The 20,162-nt window shown below is 39.4% G+C and overlaps 1 protein-coding gene across 1 annotated transcript in view; it reads right to left on the minus strand.

Annotated features, from left to right (window-relative positions):
• Positions 1 to 20,162, minus strand: part of vopp1b (VOPP1 WW domain binding protein b) — a 71,862-nt gene that overhangs the window by 6,579 nt on the left and 45,121 nt on the right. Inside the window, exons 4-5 of the mRNA XM_048551577.2 lie at positions 14,467 to 14,618; positions 5,266 to 5,448 (exon numbers count right to left, since the gene is read on the minus strand). Coding sequence (XP_048407534.1) covers positions 5,266 to 5,448; positions 14,467 to 14,618 — 335 coding nt within the window. The remainder of the gene's footprint in view (positions 1 to 5,265; positions 5,449 to 14,466; positions 14,619 to 20,162) is intronic.

Below are 20,162 nucleotides of genomic sequence, written 5' to 3' on the forward strand. Positions count from 1 at the left end.
CTTTACCTTCAATGGGTTCATTTTTAGGTTAGCATCTTGAATACTTTGCACAGGTCTCTGAAGCTCATGATGATTCACAGCACTGCTGCCCATTTGTCACTTCACATTCACTTTATTCTTACCATCTGCAGTCATGTTCCAGCAGTCTCAAACCAGTTAGCACCTTTAGGTGGGACAGTGCCAATCTATTTGACATTGTAGAGTGATTCAGACATCTGACATCTCTCTGGTAGCGAAATTTATAGGCTTGCTTTGCTTCACTCCAGCAAAAATCACACTCACCAAACCAAGTGATTAGCTCCTTGTAGTTAAAAAAAAAACTTCCCTATGCTGGGCATTCTTCTTTTCCTTTCACATGATTCTCTGCAACACTTCTGCTGGAAATATTTCTTCCTTTTTTCCATTTTGTAGTTAATTCTACTGTTAAGTCTGGACCGTTTCAGAGCATAACACAAAAATTCATCAATTCTCCCATTACTACTCTCCAACTGATGGATAAACAACCTCAGAGCTTCTGCATATGTAAGTGTTCTTAGAGTCAGTTTCTCTTCTCTCAACAGACCTGCTATCATGGCATCTTTAATGAGGTCATCCTTCAGTCACCTACAATCTCACAGTCCAGCTAGACATCCCCATGCTGTCATAATCTGATCGATATTTCCACATCCCCTCTCCTTATGGTCTGCTGTGAAGCATGCACCATTCACAAATAACTGGAAGATTAGCTCAAAATGTGTATTTAAGGCTCTCAAGATTTCTCCAGATTGTCTTTTCCATTCAGGTTTAGTGTATAATACAGCTTGTAGCACTGTTTCCTATCAGTAATAACAGAATCACTACTTTTGTTTTCTGTTCAACTTTGTAGCTATCTCATTTTTACCATGAGACAGGAAGTAGTTCCAAATCTTTCTCATGTCATTTTTCAGCTTCACTGGAGTAGGAACTGAAAAATTCAAAGCCATCCTGACTCATTCAGTAGTACAAAGCTGCAGACTGAAGTTCTAATTACTCCTGGTTTCTTATTAGCTGTCTTACAGTTCTAAAGTCTACGATTTTAGATGTTTACCTCTCAGATTTGAATGGCTCTTTTCCTAAACTGAAAACAACTACAACAAAAGTCACATTGTTACAGCAAGTCACAGTGTTCCAATGCATTCTTCCAATCACTGCCTAATCAGCCTGTGGTTTTCAGCCTTTTCACATGAAAAGGCTAAACTAATGATGCTCACCATCATATAACTGGAAGCCAGTAACTTCACCAAACCTATACTTATTTAGACATAAACAAAACAATTAATTTGGTACATATTGGGGCAGCAGTAAAGGCAAAGGAAAATAAGTACTTTGAAAGTGAAACAAAAACAGAAATTGCTGGAAAAACTCAGCAGGCTTAGCAGCATCTTTGGGAATGAGGCAGAGTTAACGTTTTGAGTCCAGTAATTCTCCAGCAGAATTGATGTTTCTCCAGCCATTTCTAATTATCTTTATGTTTGCAAGTGAAACTGTCTCTATACCCCGCCTCCAACTCTTGATATATTCCATACGATCATTTCTGTAAAGAATCGATGCCTGATGAAATAGCACGTGTTGAGTTTGGGTAAAGACAGAATTAGCTGCATCAGAAGCTAGTTAAGTAGCCTGGTCACACTCAATTTATCTAATCTCACATAAGAAACAGTCACTTAGGTGAGGTGGAAGGGAAGAACTTGAAGAAGTGACCAGAGACAGTAGTCTTATTTGATAAACCAGTAGAATTTTCAACCAACTCCTTCACTCAAATTATCTATGTACAGAAGTACAAAGTTGTAAAATTCTTTTTCTCTCCAGAAACTGTCAGATAATGGCAAACTATTGATTATGTACTGTCAGGAGTGGTTAAGAACATTACCCTTTAATGTAATGTCATCCAGCAGTAACAAACTACTTAGTCATGCACACTCAATCGTAATTACTGAAACACGTGAATTCGTGTAAAGACTAGAATAATAGAAACTTTAGCACAGATAAAACTCATTGAGTCCACCGTACCTGTCGGATACTAGCTCCTCTTCAGATCTACTTATCTGGAGCATTTTCCACTAAACAAATTATTCATTTGGTTCCTTGTGTGCCAATTCAACTTGAAACTCTGGCCAAAACCTAAATGTTCTTCCTTCCTTTTATACCCTTTTTCATTTTCAAGTACTCATCTAATTATTTCTTAAAATGGTACAACTGGTTCAGCTTTAATATATTCCAAAACCTAATATACCTTTCCCTGGAGACAACTTGTATTTATGTAACACCTTTCCCATCTCAGTACCACCCAAAAGTCTTTAGAGCCAGTTAAATACTTTTGAAGTGTCATCCCTAGTTAAAAATTGGGAAATAAAAAGTTCCCTTTATGCCCGCAGCCATAGGAGACAATGTTGGATTAGCACTGATTTACTTGGAGGCTTCCCCAGGTATAAATTTAGGGCAGACCATTATAATTATCAATGGTCAGAAAAGTGTACAGCGTCTGCCAAGGTTTTAACACAGGAGAAATTAGCCATTTAGAATATTGAACCTACTGTATAATTCAAATGAGATCTCAACTGGTCATCTATTTCGACCTCGCTTTCCATGATATGGATACATCTCCTGCCGCGAGTCTGCAGAAACCTATCATCACTGTTTTGAACCTCAATGACTGAATATTTCTACAGCTTGAGGTGGAGAATACCAAAAATTCACACCAAGTGAAAAAAATTCCATTTCATCTCAATCTGAAATAACCTACACCTTTCTGAGACTATCCTCAATTCTAATCCCAGTAGCCATAAGAAATATCCCATCTACAACCATGCAGTCATGTCCTGTAAAAATGCAATAATTTTCAAAGAGATCTCCTTTCATTTTGCAAAACACAGACCTAGTTTTGTCAAAGCCTCTTCATAAAATAATCCCATTCTCCCAGGGATTATTCTGGGTGAACGTCCATTAGATTCCTGCTATGGCAAGTATATCCTTCGAGTGCTAAGTATACAATGCTTCAGGTGTGGGTTACTAAAGCTAAACACAACTGATTCACAATATGCAAGGATTTAGTAGCTTGTTACAAAGGACATCGAGGCTCCTTTGTACACAAACACTTGCCAATCTTTCACTATTTAAGAAAAATGCTTTAGTTCTGTTTTATCCTCTGAAGATATGCACTCAACTCTCCACCAACAGCTCAAAATATAAACTTATTCTAATTTAATGCCACACACCTTTGGAAAACTTTGTACATTTCTCCTGCATTCCCCATTAGCCTTTTGGCAACAGGAAATATGGTTTCAAGACTAAGAATCTCACAGCACTGAAGAAAGCTATTTGGTTCACTGTGCTTGGCTGGCTGCGAGGCAGTAATGCAATTAATTCCAAACTTTCCCTTCAGGTTTCCAAGTTTCTCCCGTCATAATGATTCTTCTATCATCCAAGTGATGTCACATTTGCCATGGGCCACAGTACTTTCTTCCTGCAATAGGGCCTCAGTTTGCCCATACTGTGTTCTAATCTGTACCATTATTCTAGATTTACGCAAAAATATATTGCTTCACTATTGAATGCATATGCACTTGCTTTTTTCCCCAATCCCATCATTTTATCGTAGGTTCAAAATCACACTATAGGATAAGAATATTAGCAGTTCTACAACTAGTAATAAGTAATAAAAAAGAATATGATTGAGGATCAGTCATCTTACACACAAATTTGTAATCTATTTAGGAGGAGGTAAAACATGAAAACCTTTAAGTATTGCTGTTTTGAAAAATCCTGCTTACTGGTGCATTTTATTGTAGCAACCGTTAGTGCAGTGTAAGTTTGTTCAATACTGATTCTTTGCATCAAAACATGGTTATTTACATTCTATTGAGTAATACATCATTCATGATCAGTGCAATTTTTCATTTGAAAAAAATCAAAATTGTTCCTTTAATAAAGGACGTTGTAACTACAAAGCATTGATGTAGTTTAAGCTGTTTGCCTTAAATTGTAGTTTTTCAAAAAAATTAACAATTGCATTAACGATTATGGAAAATTTAAATTTAAAATAATTTGTAATTTAAATAAAATCCAAATTACCTGTTTGCACACAAAAACCTTTTCTTCATAACTAATGTGTAAAATTTGTCAGGAATTTCATGCATAAGACAAGCCACTTTAAAAAATTAAAATTAAGTATGATTGGAACAATAACTTTTCCAGAGTTATTTTGAATTTTACGGCTGTACAATGAAAATGGAGTTGTTCAGCTTTCAGAGCTGCATAGTGCTACTGCTGAGTGAATTATTTAAGGCTCTCCTCTCTGTTTTGCAGCACTAAATTCACCTCTCTGAAATATCTTTCTGCAAGGTGATAAGAAACTAAAAACTCATTCAGAACAGAAAACAAATTAGTGAAGTTACTCACACATGTACCTAAGTACAATATCAAAACACCAAACCATTCGCCATTCACTACAATAATACGGATAGGATCATCTCATATCTAGGAAACAGTATCACTAGCTACCTACCGTTTGCTAATCCAAATTTTCCATGAAAATATATCTAAACCTTTCTGTACAAAAAACATTTCATCTAATTGTAACCTTTACGATGCTAGTGCATGTGAACAATACTGAAATTTAAATGTATAAATTTTTGAAAAAAGTTTGTAGGTTAAAATAAATGTCTGACTTACTTATTCACAGCATATTGTTCAATGTGAGTTCCCTCCATTTATCATAAACCTTTTAAAAAGTCTAAGATTGGCTGACAAATGTAGTATGCTTATTAACAGAGACTATTCACATTAACATTATCTTCTAGCAACTATACATTAATTAACCATCAATAAACAAGTCCAGTTAAACTGATTAACACAATTTGTTTCTATTTTAATTTGACCAAAACAGGGTTGGAGGATTAAAATGTTACTTATAAACCATTTCCAAGGACGAGAGTAAGTTTTAAAACAAAGTTTCTACAGAATTCTAGACATTCTTTGTTTCGTGAAGTTTATACAATTCCCTACCTTAGACCCCCAGTTTTGAAACTGAACATGTTTTTTTTTAAACAAGGCTTTGACCACATAAACTGGAGGGTCTACAGTATATTAATCTATCAAAAATGCATCAAAACTAAATGCAGTTCTTCGGATGAACTGTGGTTGAGTGTATATGCCCAGAGATTTGCATCTCTCTGAAACTTCTCCCGTAGATCAGAGGTTGCCAGTCTACAAAGGGATATTAACTGAAATCTGATATTTATCTTTCACCTTCCTTATTTGATGTTTTAACAACTTGCTCGTATGGAGGGGGTGGCTGATTGCAGTAGGCTGGCGGGGGTGGGTAGGCTGGGTTGAGTAGAGGAAAATTTGGCTGAATTTGATAGGTTGAGGCAATGGGATTAACAACAGGTGCTCCAGGTTCTGTGTAATATTGCATTCCAGTCTGGTTGCCTGCAAACAAAAACACAAGATGGTTACACAGAAACTTAGCACTCAAAAGCAACAATATTACTTGTATGGAAAGTAAATTACAAAGTGTCACTCAATGATACAGCGAGAAAAATTAGCTTGCTCCTCTAGCTAGGTCAGAGTAGGAAAGTAAAATCAAATTATTATTTTTAATAGGAAATCAGCAACAATTTAAATGCATATTATACTTCCATGAAGCACAATGTTGCAAAGGTGTGCCACAGGATCATAATCAAACAAAGTAATTACGGATGAAAGCGAGGAGATATTAGGAAGGAAGATATGGTGGCGTGATTTTTTGAGAGGGAATTCTAGAAATCAGGGCAGAAATTCTCCAAAGATCCTCAAGTGGCACCTTTCAAGCCCACAACCACTTCCATCTGGAAGGACAAGAACAGCAGATGTACGGGAACATGACCACCTTCAAGTTCCCCTCCAAGCCTCTCACCATCCAAAATTGGAAATACATTCTGTCACCGGGTCAAAATCCCGGAGTTCCCTCCGGACTGGGATTGTGGGTCAACCTACAGCAGGTGACTCACCACCACCTTGTCAAGGGTAAACAGGGACGGTATTAAATGCTGGCCAGCCAGCAATGCCCACATCCCACAAATGAATTTAAAAAGGTTCAAGGCACAAATGCCAATCCTGACCTAAAGTACGAGCGGATATGGAAGAGAAGGGTTAGAGAAGTAAGAAGCTGGAAGGGGTCAGGGTTAAGGCCGTGAAGAGACTGGAACATGACCATAAATATTTAAAGAGACATTGTTAAGCCAGGAGCTAAAGTAGGTCATCAAGCACATGGAGATGGGAAGATGAAACTGGTATTAGGTTAGGATAATGGCAGATCTTTGGATAAAATGTTTACAAGTGTTAGATGGTCAGTCAGCAGTGGACTCAAATGGTTGGCTCTGCAGATAACAGCATGGATAAAGGGTGCAGTAGCTGATTAGCTAAGGGATGGCAGAGAAGGACAATGGTTCAGAAACGGAAATTGAGGGGATTTTGTGATGAGAGAGGATACGAGGTCAGAAACTCAGTTTAGGATTGAGTTAGCTGGATATTTATCAGCAGTCTAGAAAAGGATGACACAGTGACAAAGAAGCAGAATAGAATTGCTGGCACGATCTTTTTGGCATTTAACTGAAGAAAATGTGGCTTTGCAACTGGATGCTTAATGAGCAAACTGACACTGACAGTGGCTTGGTTGAGAGATGTGGTATGAGGTCAACTTTGACAACAGTATAAATGTGGAACTGGATGTGTTTTTGGATAACACTGATGGACCAACAAATTGATGAAAGATATGAGGAAACCATGAATAGATCTGGACTCTGGCTCCAACAGAGTGAATATGGGAAGAGAATCCAATGAAGGAGCAGTCTAGACACAAATTATTGACAAAAGTAGGCAGTGATGTTGAGTTGGCCAATAGAGGAGAGGGAAAATGAAAAGAACTTAATATATAATAAAATGAAAATTGAATCAGTGTATTCTGTTAAGTGGTGCTAGTTTCAGATAAACAAATGTGTTATGGAATAATTTTGTTTTGGCACAATTACTGAGTAGCTAGTGTATTTGTGGAATTCTTAGTTGTCTCATTACAAAATACTACCTGTACTGCGCTGGCAAATGAGTAATAAAGTTGTGTGCTCTCTCCAATGTTAGATTTATAAACTCAAAATTCGATCACTTCAGTGCAATTTACTCTAACAGAGTAAGTGAACAGTCATAGAATTTCAACTTCTCAGAGTGACAAACTTCAATAATGTTTATTGACATGATGCATTTTAAAGCTGATCAATGTATATGTTCTGAAATATATACTTCGACACAAAATGGGTGAAATGATTTATTCCCAAATTATATACAAAAAACACATCTGATTCATTCCTGAGCTTATGAGGAAGGGTCACCGGACCTGAAATGTTAACTCCATTTTTTCCTTCACAGATGCTGCCAGACCTGAACTTTTCCAGCAACTTTTGCTTTTGCTCCTGATTTACAGCATCAGCAGTTCTCTGGGTTTTCAAACAGTAAATATATTTTGTGTTGAAAAATTGGAATAATCTATCATGGCATGACTTGATTAAATATATAAAATTGATATTTATATAGGCTAAAGTGAAAGAAAATGCAAAGAAGCCTAGTATATATGGGATAAACTTTGGAATGGAACAATTATAACTTTGAGAACTATAATACCAAAAATAACAAACATTCACAAGTTGCATACAGTTTAAGGAAAAGAGCTGTAGGGTCTTTTAAGTTAAATTGATTTAGTAGTTAAAGCATTTGTCTCTAATAGCTAGTAATAAAGAATTAGCAAAGTCTCTGACAGAATGTTACTCAGCAAAGTAATCTATAGATGGGTAATACAATCTCAGACAGATACTGACAATCCATATCTTCGGGTGTGATGGAGGGAAGTAATAGAATCTTGAGAACAAATTGAAATGTTGGGTACAAACAGGCTAACATTTACACAGACAACAGGTAGCATTTGGAGATTATATCGTATCATGAACTGAAGGGGATACATCACCTCAGAGGAAGGGGACATATAGCATGAAACAGTAATTAAGGCATTAGTGGGAACTGTCAGACTTCTACTTGAGGCAGCAACGATAAAGGTTCAAGCACAATCAAAAGGAAACAGATCACACTCAATTAGGTAACCTTAAGATAGATGAAGCGGCTATGAAGGCAATTGCAACAGGCCCCAAACATCAGGTGGCAGCAGCAGTAATTGGTCTGGAGAAAGTAAACATGACACATTTTGGAATAAGTGATGGCAGGAACAATGAGTAGTAAAAGATGCTGAGGGCATCTGGCAGAAAAGGTACTGCATTCAGCATAACCACATGGGAATATACACCGACATGGAAACCATTGAAGGAAGCCACGTTAAGGAGGATGAGCAAATGCTAGTGATGGCATAGGAAGAGCTGTAGCAAAACACTGTCAGCAATTGCTTGGCATGTGCCCAAAATAGCCCAAGATGACCATGTCAAACAGCCTGACCAAATGGACTATGTGAGCAGTTAGAGGAACGGGAGAAAGCTTATTGTTTGATTATTATTGACCAACTGAGAGTGGTGGAAGCCTCTCCCACACAAGGCTTTTCAGTGACAAATGTTACTTAAATATTGTTAGAAGTGGTAATCCTGAAATAGGGAATACTATTATTAAGAGATTCAGTTCAAGAGGCACATTTCACAGGATGAGTGATTAAGGCAGCACGCAGAATTTTGGCCTTTAGTAGTACTGGGGAGTTTAAAAATAGAGTAGTGTTGTTACAACAGCACAGGGTGTTGGAGAAACTGCATCTGATATACTGTATACTGTACATTTTTGGTTCTGTATTTTTAAAACAGGATACACTGGAATTCAAGGTAGTTCAAAAGAGATTTACTAGGCTGATTCCTGAGATGAAGGGGCTGACTTGCTGAAAACAGATAAACAGGTTAGGTCTTTATTCAACTGAGTTTGGGAGATTGAGAATATATTGAGGATATGTAAGATATATCTTATTGAAATATACAAAATGACGAAGAGACTTAAAGTGGACGGTGAGAAGTTGATTTCACCTGTGTGAAATCTTTATCTAGGTGACATAGTTACATATTTAAACAAGAGGCTGGAAGAACATAGCAAGCCAGGCAAGCGTGTGGAGGAAAGGTGAAATCAATGTTTCGGGTATTACCCTTCTTCAGGGCTGGATGTGGGGGTAGAGGGAGCTGCAAACAAAGACTTTGAGGGGGGGTACGGAATGGTGATAGGTGGACATTGGTAGTAGGTATGGTATTGTTGATCAATGGGAGAGATGAATTCGGTTGGTAGCTGGAAGTCAGAATCAGTAAGTGGAATGGAAGGGAGGAGCCGGAGGATGGGTGGGAAGGTTATTTGGAATTACAGAAGTAAGTGTTGGGTACTCTGGGCTGTAGGCGGAAGATAAGGTGTTATTCCTCAAATTTATATGCAGCTCCCCCTACTCCCACATCCACTCCTAAAGAAGAGCATTACCCAAAACATTTCCTTTCCTCTAGATGCTGCTTGGCCTGCTGTGTTCTTCCAGCCTCATGTTTGTCTATCTTGGATTTCAGCATCTGCAGGTTTTTTTTGTCTCTTAACACATATTTAAAACTGAGATGCAAAGGAATTTCTCCTCCTGGAATTATGAACGTTTGGAATTATGAACGTTTGGAATTGTCTATCCCAGAGAGCTGTGGAGCTCAGACCACAAAGTATTTAAAGAGGCTGAAGATAAATTGCGAAATATCAAGGAGTCGAGAGCCTGGCAAGCTTGAGGGGACAAATGGCTTACTCCTACTTCTACTTCTTGTGACGTTTCTAAATTGCTAAGAATAAAACAAAAACTGGAATTTCCTCAATCACCCACAGAGCTTTGGGACAGTACAGCAAATTGATCGGATATCAAAGAGACCATTAGCTAAAGTTATCCAGGAAATGGCACAGGAACAGGCCAAACTATTGCCTGGTATCCTGATAGGATTTAGGGTAAAATCTAGTAGGTCAACCAGATTAACTTCGCATGACAGGCAAGGTAATGAGTCTGTTAGGAGATGGTGTGGCTGGTATTGAGGAAGTACCACCTGCAAGTGAAGAGGGGTAAACAATTTATGAGAAAATCTGTGCAGCTGCTTACAAAGCTGAGGCAAGAGGTTTGGGATCAGCTGGTCATATGCAACAGAGATGTAGAGGCAGAAACGGAACAGGTCAAGACACCCAGTGTAGAACATAAGGTCATGGTATAGGTCATGCTTGAGGGGGACTGGGAATTGCATTACAAAGGATAGGACATCATCAGTAATTATTAGTGGCATGTACACCTATATAGGCATAAAAAGGAAAGGTCACTTGAAGCACTAGTTGCAATTGGTGCAAGTTAAAGTTAGCAGGTGCAGCGAGTAATTCAGGCAGCAAATAGAATTTTTACCCTTGTAGGAATTCAAAAATAAGGAAATCTTGTTATAATGTAAAGGGGTTTGGTGAGGCCAAACCTGAGGTACTGTGCATGATTTTCCTTCCTATATTTAAGAAAAATATGATGCTGGTGCTCAAAAGAGATTCACTAGGCTGATTCCTGGGATGAAGGACTGACCTATGAAGTCAGGCCTGTATTTACTGGCATTTGGAAGAATGAAACAAAAGTTTCTTACATGTCTCAATGAAATATACAAGATCCTGAAGGGGCTTGAGAGGGTAGATGTTGAGGTGTTTCCACTAGGACGGAAACTAGTGGACACAGTTACAGAATGAGTAGACACAAATTTAAAGCCAAAATGTGAAGGAATTTCTTCTCCCAAAAGGATAGTAAATGCCTGGAATTCTCTGAGTGTGTTGTGGAGGCAAGATCTCTCAAATTATTTAAAGAAGCAATCGACAGATTTTTCAAATATCAGAGAGTGGAGGGCTATAATAAGTTGACATGGATGAGGAGTTAAGGCCTGGGGCAGATGAGCCATGATCTTGTTAAAGAGCTAGGCAGGCTTGATGAAACAAATGGCCTCTTCTGGCTCCTGTTTTTCTTGTCCTCAAGTAAAACCAGTTCCTCACTGTCATGCTTATATTGGCTAGCAAATTTACAGACTTCTTCTATCAGGATATCTGCATCTAGTGGTCAGCAAGTGCATTATTTTCACATTAAAAATTACAATTTCTGTTATGTACACTTTCTATTGAGCAATCCTGATTTTAGCTATTTTTGCCCATCAGTAAGCATTATCAGCAGGATTTAAGCCAACTACAAAATGATAAGTGAATAGGTCTGTGTCAATTTAATTGCACAATACTTAAATTTCATATTGGTAAATGTCTTCAAAATATCTGTTTGTGCAAGCAAGTCTGATTTTGTCAATGCAAAATTGCATTTTCAGATGAAATCTGCTGATCCTTTAAAAAGGTAATCCATATGAAATTTCACTCAGCTTAAGAACTAGATTAAGTTTTAAAAAAATGCAACCAAGTATCTTTCTGCACAGCAAATGAATCACTATCTACGTTCCCAATTATATTAAGAACCCTACTATCCTTGCAAATAGCCCTCTTTTCTTACAAATTGCTACAAAAAGTATCAATATTGGCTCTGAAAAAAGCAAATCAAGTGATGATGGTCTTAAAGACTGAATGCTACAAAAGCTTTTTTTTTAATTGCAAGTTTTGCGGCATTCTTTGAATGTTAAATATAGTTGCATTAGTATTTTAAAAGTATACAGTTACAAGAATACTGACTTACTCCTCAAGCTCACTGTAATAAATTACGTTTTATTGCAAAATCGACAGTTTCATGAAGAACATTTAGCAGCATTCTCACCGAGCTGCATGTGATTCACCAAAGACCGACTGCATAACTTTAAAAGACTCCTAGCCAGTAGCATTTGATTTAGAAAAATTACCATATTAAAACAAAAAAGACAGAAGGTTCAAAAGAAACCTACTTTTAGAATCATAAAGCAGCTGTCCTGTTGCTGCCAATAAATATTCTTGTGACAAGATTTTCCAATATAGACTTGTCTCAATTCAATGGGGTACATGTTGGAACTAAAACCCAGTTATTCACAGGGGCACCACAAAAGTTAAAATAGTACACAAAGATTCCTCAATTTCCCTGATGTTCAGACCCAGGTTGAAAGAAAGCATGGACCAGGTTCCTGTGCTTAACGAGAGCTATGTAAACACTTAAAAGCTGTCAGCATGTAACACCATTACTTAAAACTCTAATCCCTTTATAAATTCCATCCCCTTTCTGTCACACCTACATATAGGAAATAAAACATGCATTATGGGCAAAGAAAAAAAACAGAAAAAGACAATTCAGTAGTTCCTGTTCACAATGATTACAAAGATGATTGGAGTGCTAGTCAGAACACAGCTTTTTAGTAATCCTGAGTGATAATGGGAACTGCAGATGCTGGAGAATCCAAGATAATAAAATGTGAGGCTGGATGAACACAGCAGGCCAAGCAGCATCTTAGGAGCACAAAAGCTGACGTTTCGGGCCTAGACCCTTCATCAGAAAAGGGGGATGGGGAGAGGGAACTGGAATAAATAGGGAGGCGGACCGAAGATGGAGAGAAATGAAGATAGGTAGGTAGGTAGGTAGATAGGTAGAAGATAGGTAGGTCTTTTCTCCATCTTCAGTCCGCCTCCCCCTCTCCCCATCCCCCTCTCTGAAGAAGGGTCTAGGCCCGAAACGTCAGCTTTTGTGCTCCTGAGATGCTGCTTGGCCTGCTGTGTTCATCCAGCTCCACACTTTGTTATCTTTTTTTAGTAATCCTTCTCCGATTGCTTCCCCCTAGTGGAAGCAGAGAGGCTGACACTTCTAAAAAAGGTCTCTGACTTATCTGTTATAAGTCACAGTTTACAGGAACTGAAGCAGAGATGAGTTTTCTTCAGGTTTAAAGTGGTTTACTATAGAGAACAGACAATGAGCTAGCTCCTGGCTGGTGGAAATCTGATGGCTTCTCTGTACCTTGTTCCCAGCTCTAAGCTATTGTTACCTTTTTACCAAACACAAGGATTTTGACAGGCAGAAGGCCTCTGTGATCATTTACTGGTCAATAGTCCGTAACCAACATACACTAGGGGAAGAGAACACCAATGGATATTGATAAGGGAAGTGGTGATTAATATTTTTCTTGAGTGTATTGCTGGCATATTTCTAAATTAATTTGGAGTTTGTGAAGGGTGAAAGATAGGAATACCAGTCATGAAATTGATTTTGGACATGAATACCAAGTGGATTTCATGGTAGGTGATGAGGGTGGAGATGGACATTTTGGGTGGGGAGAAACAACAAGAGAAGAGTCAGCAATGGTCCAAAAATGAAAAGAGCAACCTTTGCTTTTGAGCTGAAAATGTCAGGTCAAGATAAAGCCAGGCTGCCTTTCCCATTGCGGTGGAACGTCGATGGCGGGTTAAAGCATTGCAGCTACAGACATGTTGGTCCTCTGGTAGGTAATACAAAGGAGCAGTAGGACAGAGAACTTAGTGACATGAAAATCCACAAGGGGAAGACAATAGATGAAAATGAATAAGAAAAGTAAAGTTCCTCAGATGCTGGAAGTATGAAATTAAAACAAAATGCTGGAAAAACTCAGCAGGTCTGTCAGCAACTGTGAAGCAAGAAATAGAGTTGGCTTTTGGAGTCCAATAATGAATTTTCTTTCGAAGAAAAATGAAGCTGTCAACAATGTCAAAGATGTAGAAAGATCAAAATGAACAAGATTTACTACAATACCTATTTGTAATCTCGACCAGAACATTCTCTCATGTTGATAAGGCTTGAATCAGAAATGTTGGGAGAATTTGAGCTGCAGCAATGTACTTAAATACCTTTGTGACAATGAATAGATTGGAAATGAGAAGACAGTTGTAAAAAGGTTGAATGTGTGTTTGAGAAGGGCTGACAACAGTATCTTCTTAAAAAGTGTGCAGAGTTCCCAAGAACAACGAGAGTTCAATCAACTTTGGAGTGTAGAGTCAAGAAAAGTTGAAACAAAAGGAGGACGAGGAATCAGGCAGTAGACTGCACAGAGGCATGTGAAGTTGAGAGGAGCAGGACAGAAACATTAAAGTGAAAGCTGAGTTAGGCAGAGCAGGAGGCTGAACAGACTAAGTGGATTCCCTCAAGAAAATGCAGTCCTGACATTTGTCAAAGGTGAGACCAGTTGAGGGAGAAAGTGAAGATAGTGACCAGCAGTGTTTAATATCATTTCTTGGCATTCATTTTAGTTGTCTTTGGTTAAAATAATACTAACTGCATAGTTTGCAGCCCAGCAGCTTGCAACTGGAACCTTACAGAATGGTTTGAGCAAAGGAGGCTCAATAGAAGGTTTTTTTAAAACAGGTAATCATTTCATTCTAAATGCAATATCATGTAACATTTAAACAATACGTCACAACCCCATTTTAAAATATGCTAAAATTTGATGGGCACAAACTTAGCCCTGACATATGAACTGATGCCATGCTTACTCCCTGTGGTCTGAAATCCACTCGTGTTAACAGGTTGCCGAGTGAAGCCCACTGTAAATGGAGGGTCAGTAGTCAGCTGAGGAGGATGTAGTCGTCTTCGGATAAAAAAACCAGCGCCACAACAAAACAAGACACCCATCATCAATAGAAACCTGCAGGAAAGGTAAAACAGAGAAACCAAATACGTATTATAAGGGATAGGATTTATAATCATCTAGAAAAGAATAAATTGATTAGGGATAGTCAGCACGGTTTTGTGAAGGGAAGGTCGTGCCTCACAAACCTTATTGAGTTCTTTGAGAAGGTGACCAAACAGGTAGATGAGAGTAAACCGGTTGATGTGGTGTATATGGATTTCAGCAAGGCGTTCGATAAGGTTCCCCACAGTAGGCTATTGTACAAAATCTGGAGGAATGGAATTGTGGGAGATATAGCAGTTTGGATCGGAAATTGGCTTGCTGAAAGAAGACAGAGGGTGGTAGTTGATGGGAAATGTTCATCCTGGAGACCAGTTACTAGTGCTGTACCGCAAGGCTCGGTGTTGGGTCCACTGCTGTTTGTCATTTTTATAAATAACCTGGATGAGGGCGTAGAAGGATGGGTTAGAAAATTTGCAGACGACACTAAGGTCGGTGGAGTTGTGGATAGTGACGAAGGATGCTGTAGGTTGCAGAGAGACATAGATAAGCTGCAGAGCTGGGCTGAGAGGTGGCAAATGGAGTTTAATGCAGACAAGTGTGAGGTGATGCACTTTGGTAGGAGTAACCGGAAGGCAAAGTACAGGGCTAATGGTAAGATTCTTGGTAGTGTAGATGAGCAGAGAGATCTCGGTGTCCACGTACACAGATCCTTGAAAGTTGCCACGCAGGTTGGCAGGGCTGTTAAGAAGGCATACAGTGTTTTAGCTTTTATTAATAGACGGATCGAGTTCCGGAACCAAGAGGTTATGGGGAAGCTGTACAAAACTCTGGTGCGGCCGCACTTGGAGTATTGTGTACAGTTCTGGTCACCACATTATAAGAAGGATGTGGAAGCTTTGGAAAGGGTGCAGAGGAGGTTTACTAGAATGTTGCCTGGTATGGAGGCAAGGTCTTACGAGGAAAGGCTGAGGGACTTGAGGCTGTTTTCGTTAGAGAGAAGAAGGTGGAGAGGTGATTTAATTGAAACATATAAAATAATCAGAGGGTTAGATAGGGTGGATAGGGAGAGCCTTTTTCCTAGGATGGTGACGGCGAGCATGAGGGGGCATAGCTTTAAATTGAGGGGTGAAAGATATAGGACAGATGTCAGAGGTAGTTTCTTTACTCAGATAGTAGTAAGGGAATGGAATGCTTTGCCTGCAACAGTAGTAGTTTCGCCAACTTTAAGTACATTTAAGTTGTCATTGGACAAGCATATGGACGTACATGGAATAGGGTAGGTTAGATGGGCTTGAAATTGGTATGACAGGTCGGCACAACATCGAGGGCCGAAGGGCCTGTACTGTGCTGTAATGTTCTACGTAAGCAATATTATCACCCTTGCTTTTTTACCCCAATTATTTCTGATCAAGAATATGACAATAAGTTTAGGAAATAGTTGCCACCGTAGAAAAAAAAAAGAGGAAGTTAGGCTTAGTTGTGTTATTGTATTTGCTTTGCTATTCTGTATTTTGAATTACAAGAAAGAATCTGCAGGGATATGGAGAAAAAGATTTTGCACAACTTTTTCAAAGAGCTGATATTGACACAACTGGCCCACTAGCTTTTTGTACAATGACTCCATGATATTACCAGCTCGTGTCATGCTTAATGGTTGCAATATGTACCAATTTGCTTTGACCTGGTATCATACAGATCAGAATATAACGTAGGTGTTACAAAGGCCACTTTCACTGGAATGGATGCCAATAGATTTTTCAAATGCAACAATGGTACAATTATATGCTCAGAGATAGTAACAACTGCAGATGCTGAAGTCAGAGATAACATTGTGGAGCTGGAGGAACACAGCAGGCCAGGCAGCATTAAAGGAGCAGGAAAGTTAATGTTTCGGGTCGGCAGCATTCTTCAGAAAATTCAGATTTTCTGAAGAAGGGTCCCGACCTCAAACGTCAACTTTTCTGCTCCTCTGATACTGCCTGGCCCGCTGTGCTCATCCAGTGCTGCACTGTGTTATCACAGTTATATGCTATTGTGATGCACTGAGTGTCCTTATTTATAAGCCAGAAAGTCCAGGTTCAAGTCTCACCTGCCCCAGAAGTGTCTTGTAAACTTTTGAACAGGTTGTTTAAAAACATTTATAGTTAGCATCAGTAATTAGGTGAACAAGGACAACAGTCTTCAAGGCTAAGCATGCAGAAACTACAACGTGGCCTGCTTAAACCAGATTGATATCAAAGTTATCAAACTTTGTGGAGAATAATTACACAGTGCTGTTATTGTGCTTCAGTGTAGAAAGAGAGAATGTTGTTAATATTACATGGGACACCAAAGAAATGAGTTTTTGTCCTGGATGGTCTTTTTTTTTTGACAGTTGTTGTACCTGCACTTGCATAGACAGGCACAGAAATTCCACCACATTCTTATGCTTAGTAAATGGTTGGCAGGCTTTGAGAAGTCAGAAGGTGAATTACACACTGCAGAATTCTCAGCCTCTGACCTGTTCTTGCAGCCACAGTATTTACATGGGTGGTCCAGTTCAGATTCTGGTCGATGGTAACATCTAAATGGTAGCGGAGGTTTCTGCAAATTTACTTCCATTGAATGTCAAGAAGTGATGATTGCATTAATCTCATGACATGTGCTTTTGGTCCATCCTGAATATATATCTTGTCATCTCTCAACACAGTTTAGCCTAGGCCTCGACTCCTCCTGAACCAGGAGTACATGTTTCTCTCCTCTTGCTCATTTTGTGAAATGACACTACACAGAGAAAATGATTTCAGATTCCTTTCTTGTGCAAAGCTTCCAAATTAAAGTGGCTCCCACTCTTCCTATGAATCAGCTTTTTTAAAAACAAATCAAGCCCAGTTACCTGCATCATTTTTACTAATCTATAAGCAGAAACTGTTAGTTATTTAAGTCATTTCGCACAATCGTCAATAGTATTCAAAAAAGAACAGTGAGGTCATTGTGGAAAGTTCATTAAAAACTGTTGTAATATCTACACACTATCCTTCAAGCTAATGTGGAAGGGCGAATGTATCTAAGCATCAGTGAAATGACTTTAAGGTAATAGGTACAAAAGGAAAATAGGAAGGGAAAGGCAATTCAGCCACAATGAAGGTAAACTTAGTATGGAGGCAGGAGATGAAATTAGGATTGCACTAAGGATTCTAAACCAAATCACATTACCAATAAGGACTCTTGCCGGAAAAGACAACCTTATTTTCCTATTAATTTTCATGAGCAGAAAAAAGGGAGCAGCACATCTTATTGAAACATATAGGATTCTTAAGGGCTTGACGAGGTAAATACTGAGGGGATGTTTCCCCTCATGGGAGAGTGCAGGACTAGACAGCATTGTCTTAGAATAAAAGGGTGTCAAATTTAAGACTACGATCGCATTTCATATCTCAGATGTTTAAGTGTTCTTGGTACTCCTTGCTGCAGAGAGGTCTGAGGGGCCGAGCCCTTGATTATGTTTTTGATTAGTAAGGGAATCGAGGTTACAAGGAAAAGGCAGGAAAGTGGATGTGAGCAATTTTGTATCAATTATGATTGACTGATTTTATTGTCACATGTACCTAAGTACAGTGAAAGGTTTTGTTTGTAAGCAGTACAGGCAGATCATAGAAAGCAAGGATATATAGATCATTGGGTGCTTGGACAGAGTGAGGCATACAGGTTACATTGCACAGGAGGTTCACAAAGCAAGATCAGCATTAACAAGAACATTATTTGAAGTTAGCAGAGTTCATTCATTAGTCTAACATCAGCAGGGAAGAAGCTGTTCTTGAACCTGTTGGTGCGTATTCAAGCTTTTGTATCTTCTTCTTGATGGAAGAGATTTTAGAAGAGCATTACCAGGGTGGGAGGGGATTTTGATGATGTTAACAGCCTTTCCACAGCAATGGAAAATGTAAAATGGAGTCCATGGATGGAAGGTTCGCTTCCCTGATCGTCTGGGCTGTGCACATAATCTTTTGTTGCTTCTTACGATCCTGGGGTGAGTAGTTGCTGTACCAAGCTGTTATGCACCCGGAAAGTAAGCTTTCTATGGTGCATCTGTAAATGTTGGTGAGGGTCCTTCATGGACGCACCGAATTTCCTAAGCCATGAACCTACTGAATGGTGCAGCAAACTCAAGGGGCTGAACAACCTACTCCTTTTCCTATTTCTTCTCGTCTTATGGTTTCACACTTTCATTTTTAGTTATTCTAATATATAAAGTCTAAAATATCTAACTTTATCAATGTTTTGGGTCCCAGCCATACACAATATATATCAACATTTTGGATAACACAATCATTTAACATTTCCAAGTTTCTCAAAAACATGAAACTAGGTGGGATCGAGAGTGCTGGGAGAATGTAAAGTTTCAGTGATTTAGACAAGATGAACGAGTGTGTAGGCACAAAGGAACAATGTTCTGCATGTGCTAAGTGTGAAGGAATCACTTCAGTAGGATGAACAGAAAGGCAGAGTATTATTTAAAAGATGATTGATTGGGAAATGCACAATTGTAGTTTGGCACACTGACCTCTACATCACCAAGGCCAGACGCCAGCTCTCTGACACCTCCTCCTATCGGCCCTATGATCATGACCCCAACCTTGACCACCAAAACATCATCTCCCAAACCATCCACAACCTCATCACTTCAGGTGACCTTCCACCCACGGCTTCCAACCTCATCATTCTCCAACCCTGCACAGCCCGATTCTATCTCCTTCCCAAAATCCACAAATCTGATTGCCCTGATTGACCCATTGTTTCCACCTGCTACTGCCCCACTGAACTTACCCCCACTTATCCCAACTCCATTTTCTCCCCCTTGGTCCATGAATTCCCCACCTATGTCTGTGACACCATCCACACCCTCCAAAGCCTCCGATTCCCTGGTCCCCAACACCTCATCTTTACCATGGACATCCAGTCTCGATTACACTTGCATTCCCCATGCGGATGGCCTAAAGACCCTCCGCTTCTTCCTGTGCCAGAGGCCTGACCAGTCCCGCTCCACTGACACCCTCATTTGCTTAGCTGAACTCATACTCGTCCTTAACTTCTCTTTCAATTCCTCCCACTTCCTACAGACAAAGGGGGTGGCCATGGGTACCCGCATGGGCCCAAGCTATGCCTGCCTCTTTGTAGGTTACTTGAAACAATCCCTCTTCCATACCTACACTGGCAAATCCCCGACCTCTTCCTCCTTTACATCGATGACTGTATCGGTGCCGCCTCGTGCTCCCAAGAGAAGCTCGAACAGTTCATCCACTTCACCAACACCTTCCACCCCAACCTTAAGTTCACCTGGACCATCTCTAACGCCTCTCTCTCCTTCCTGGACCTCTCTGTTTCCATCTCTGAGAACCATCTGGAAACCGATATCCATTTCAAGTCTACTGACTCCTACAGCTACCTAGAATACACCTTCTCCCACCCACCTTCCTGCAAAAATGCCATCCCCAATTCCCAATTCCTTTGTCTCCGCCACATCTGCTCTGGGGATGAGGCATTCCACTCCCAGACATCCCAGATGTCCTCGTTTTT

This window comes from Stegostoma tigrinum, chromosome 2 (genome assembly GCF_030684315.1).
Source record: "Stegostoma tigrinum isolate sSteTig4 chromosome 2, sSteTig4.hap1, whole genome shotgun sequence".
Lineage (NCBI taxonomy): Eukaryota > Metazoa > Chordata > Chondrichthyes > Orectolobiformes > Stegostomatidae > Stegostoma > Stegostoma tigrinum.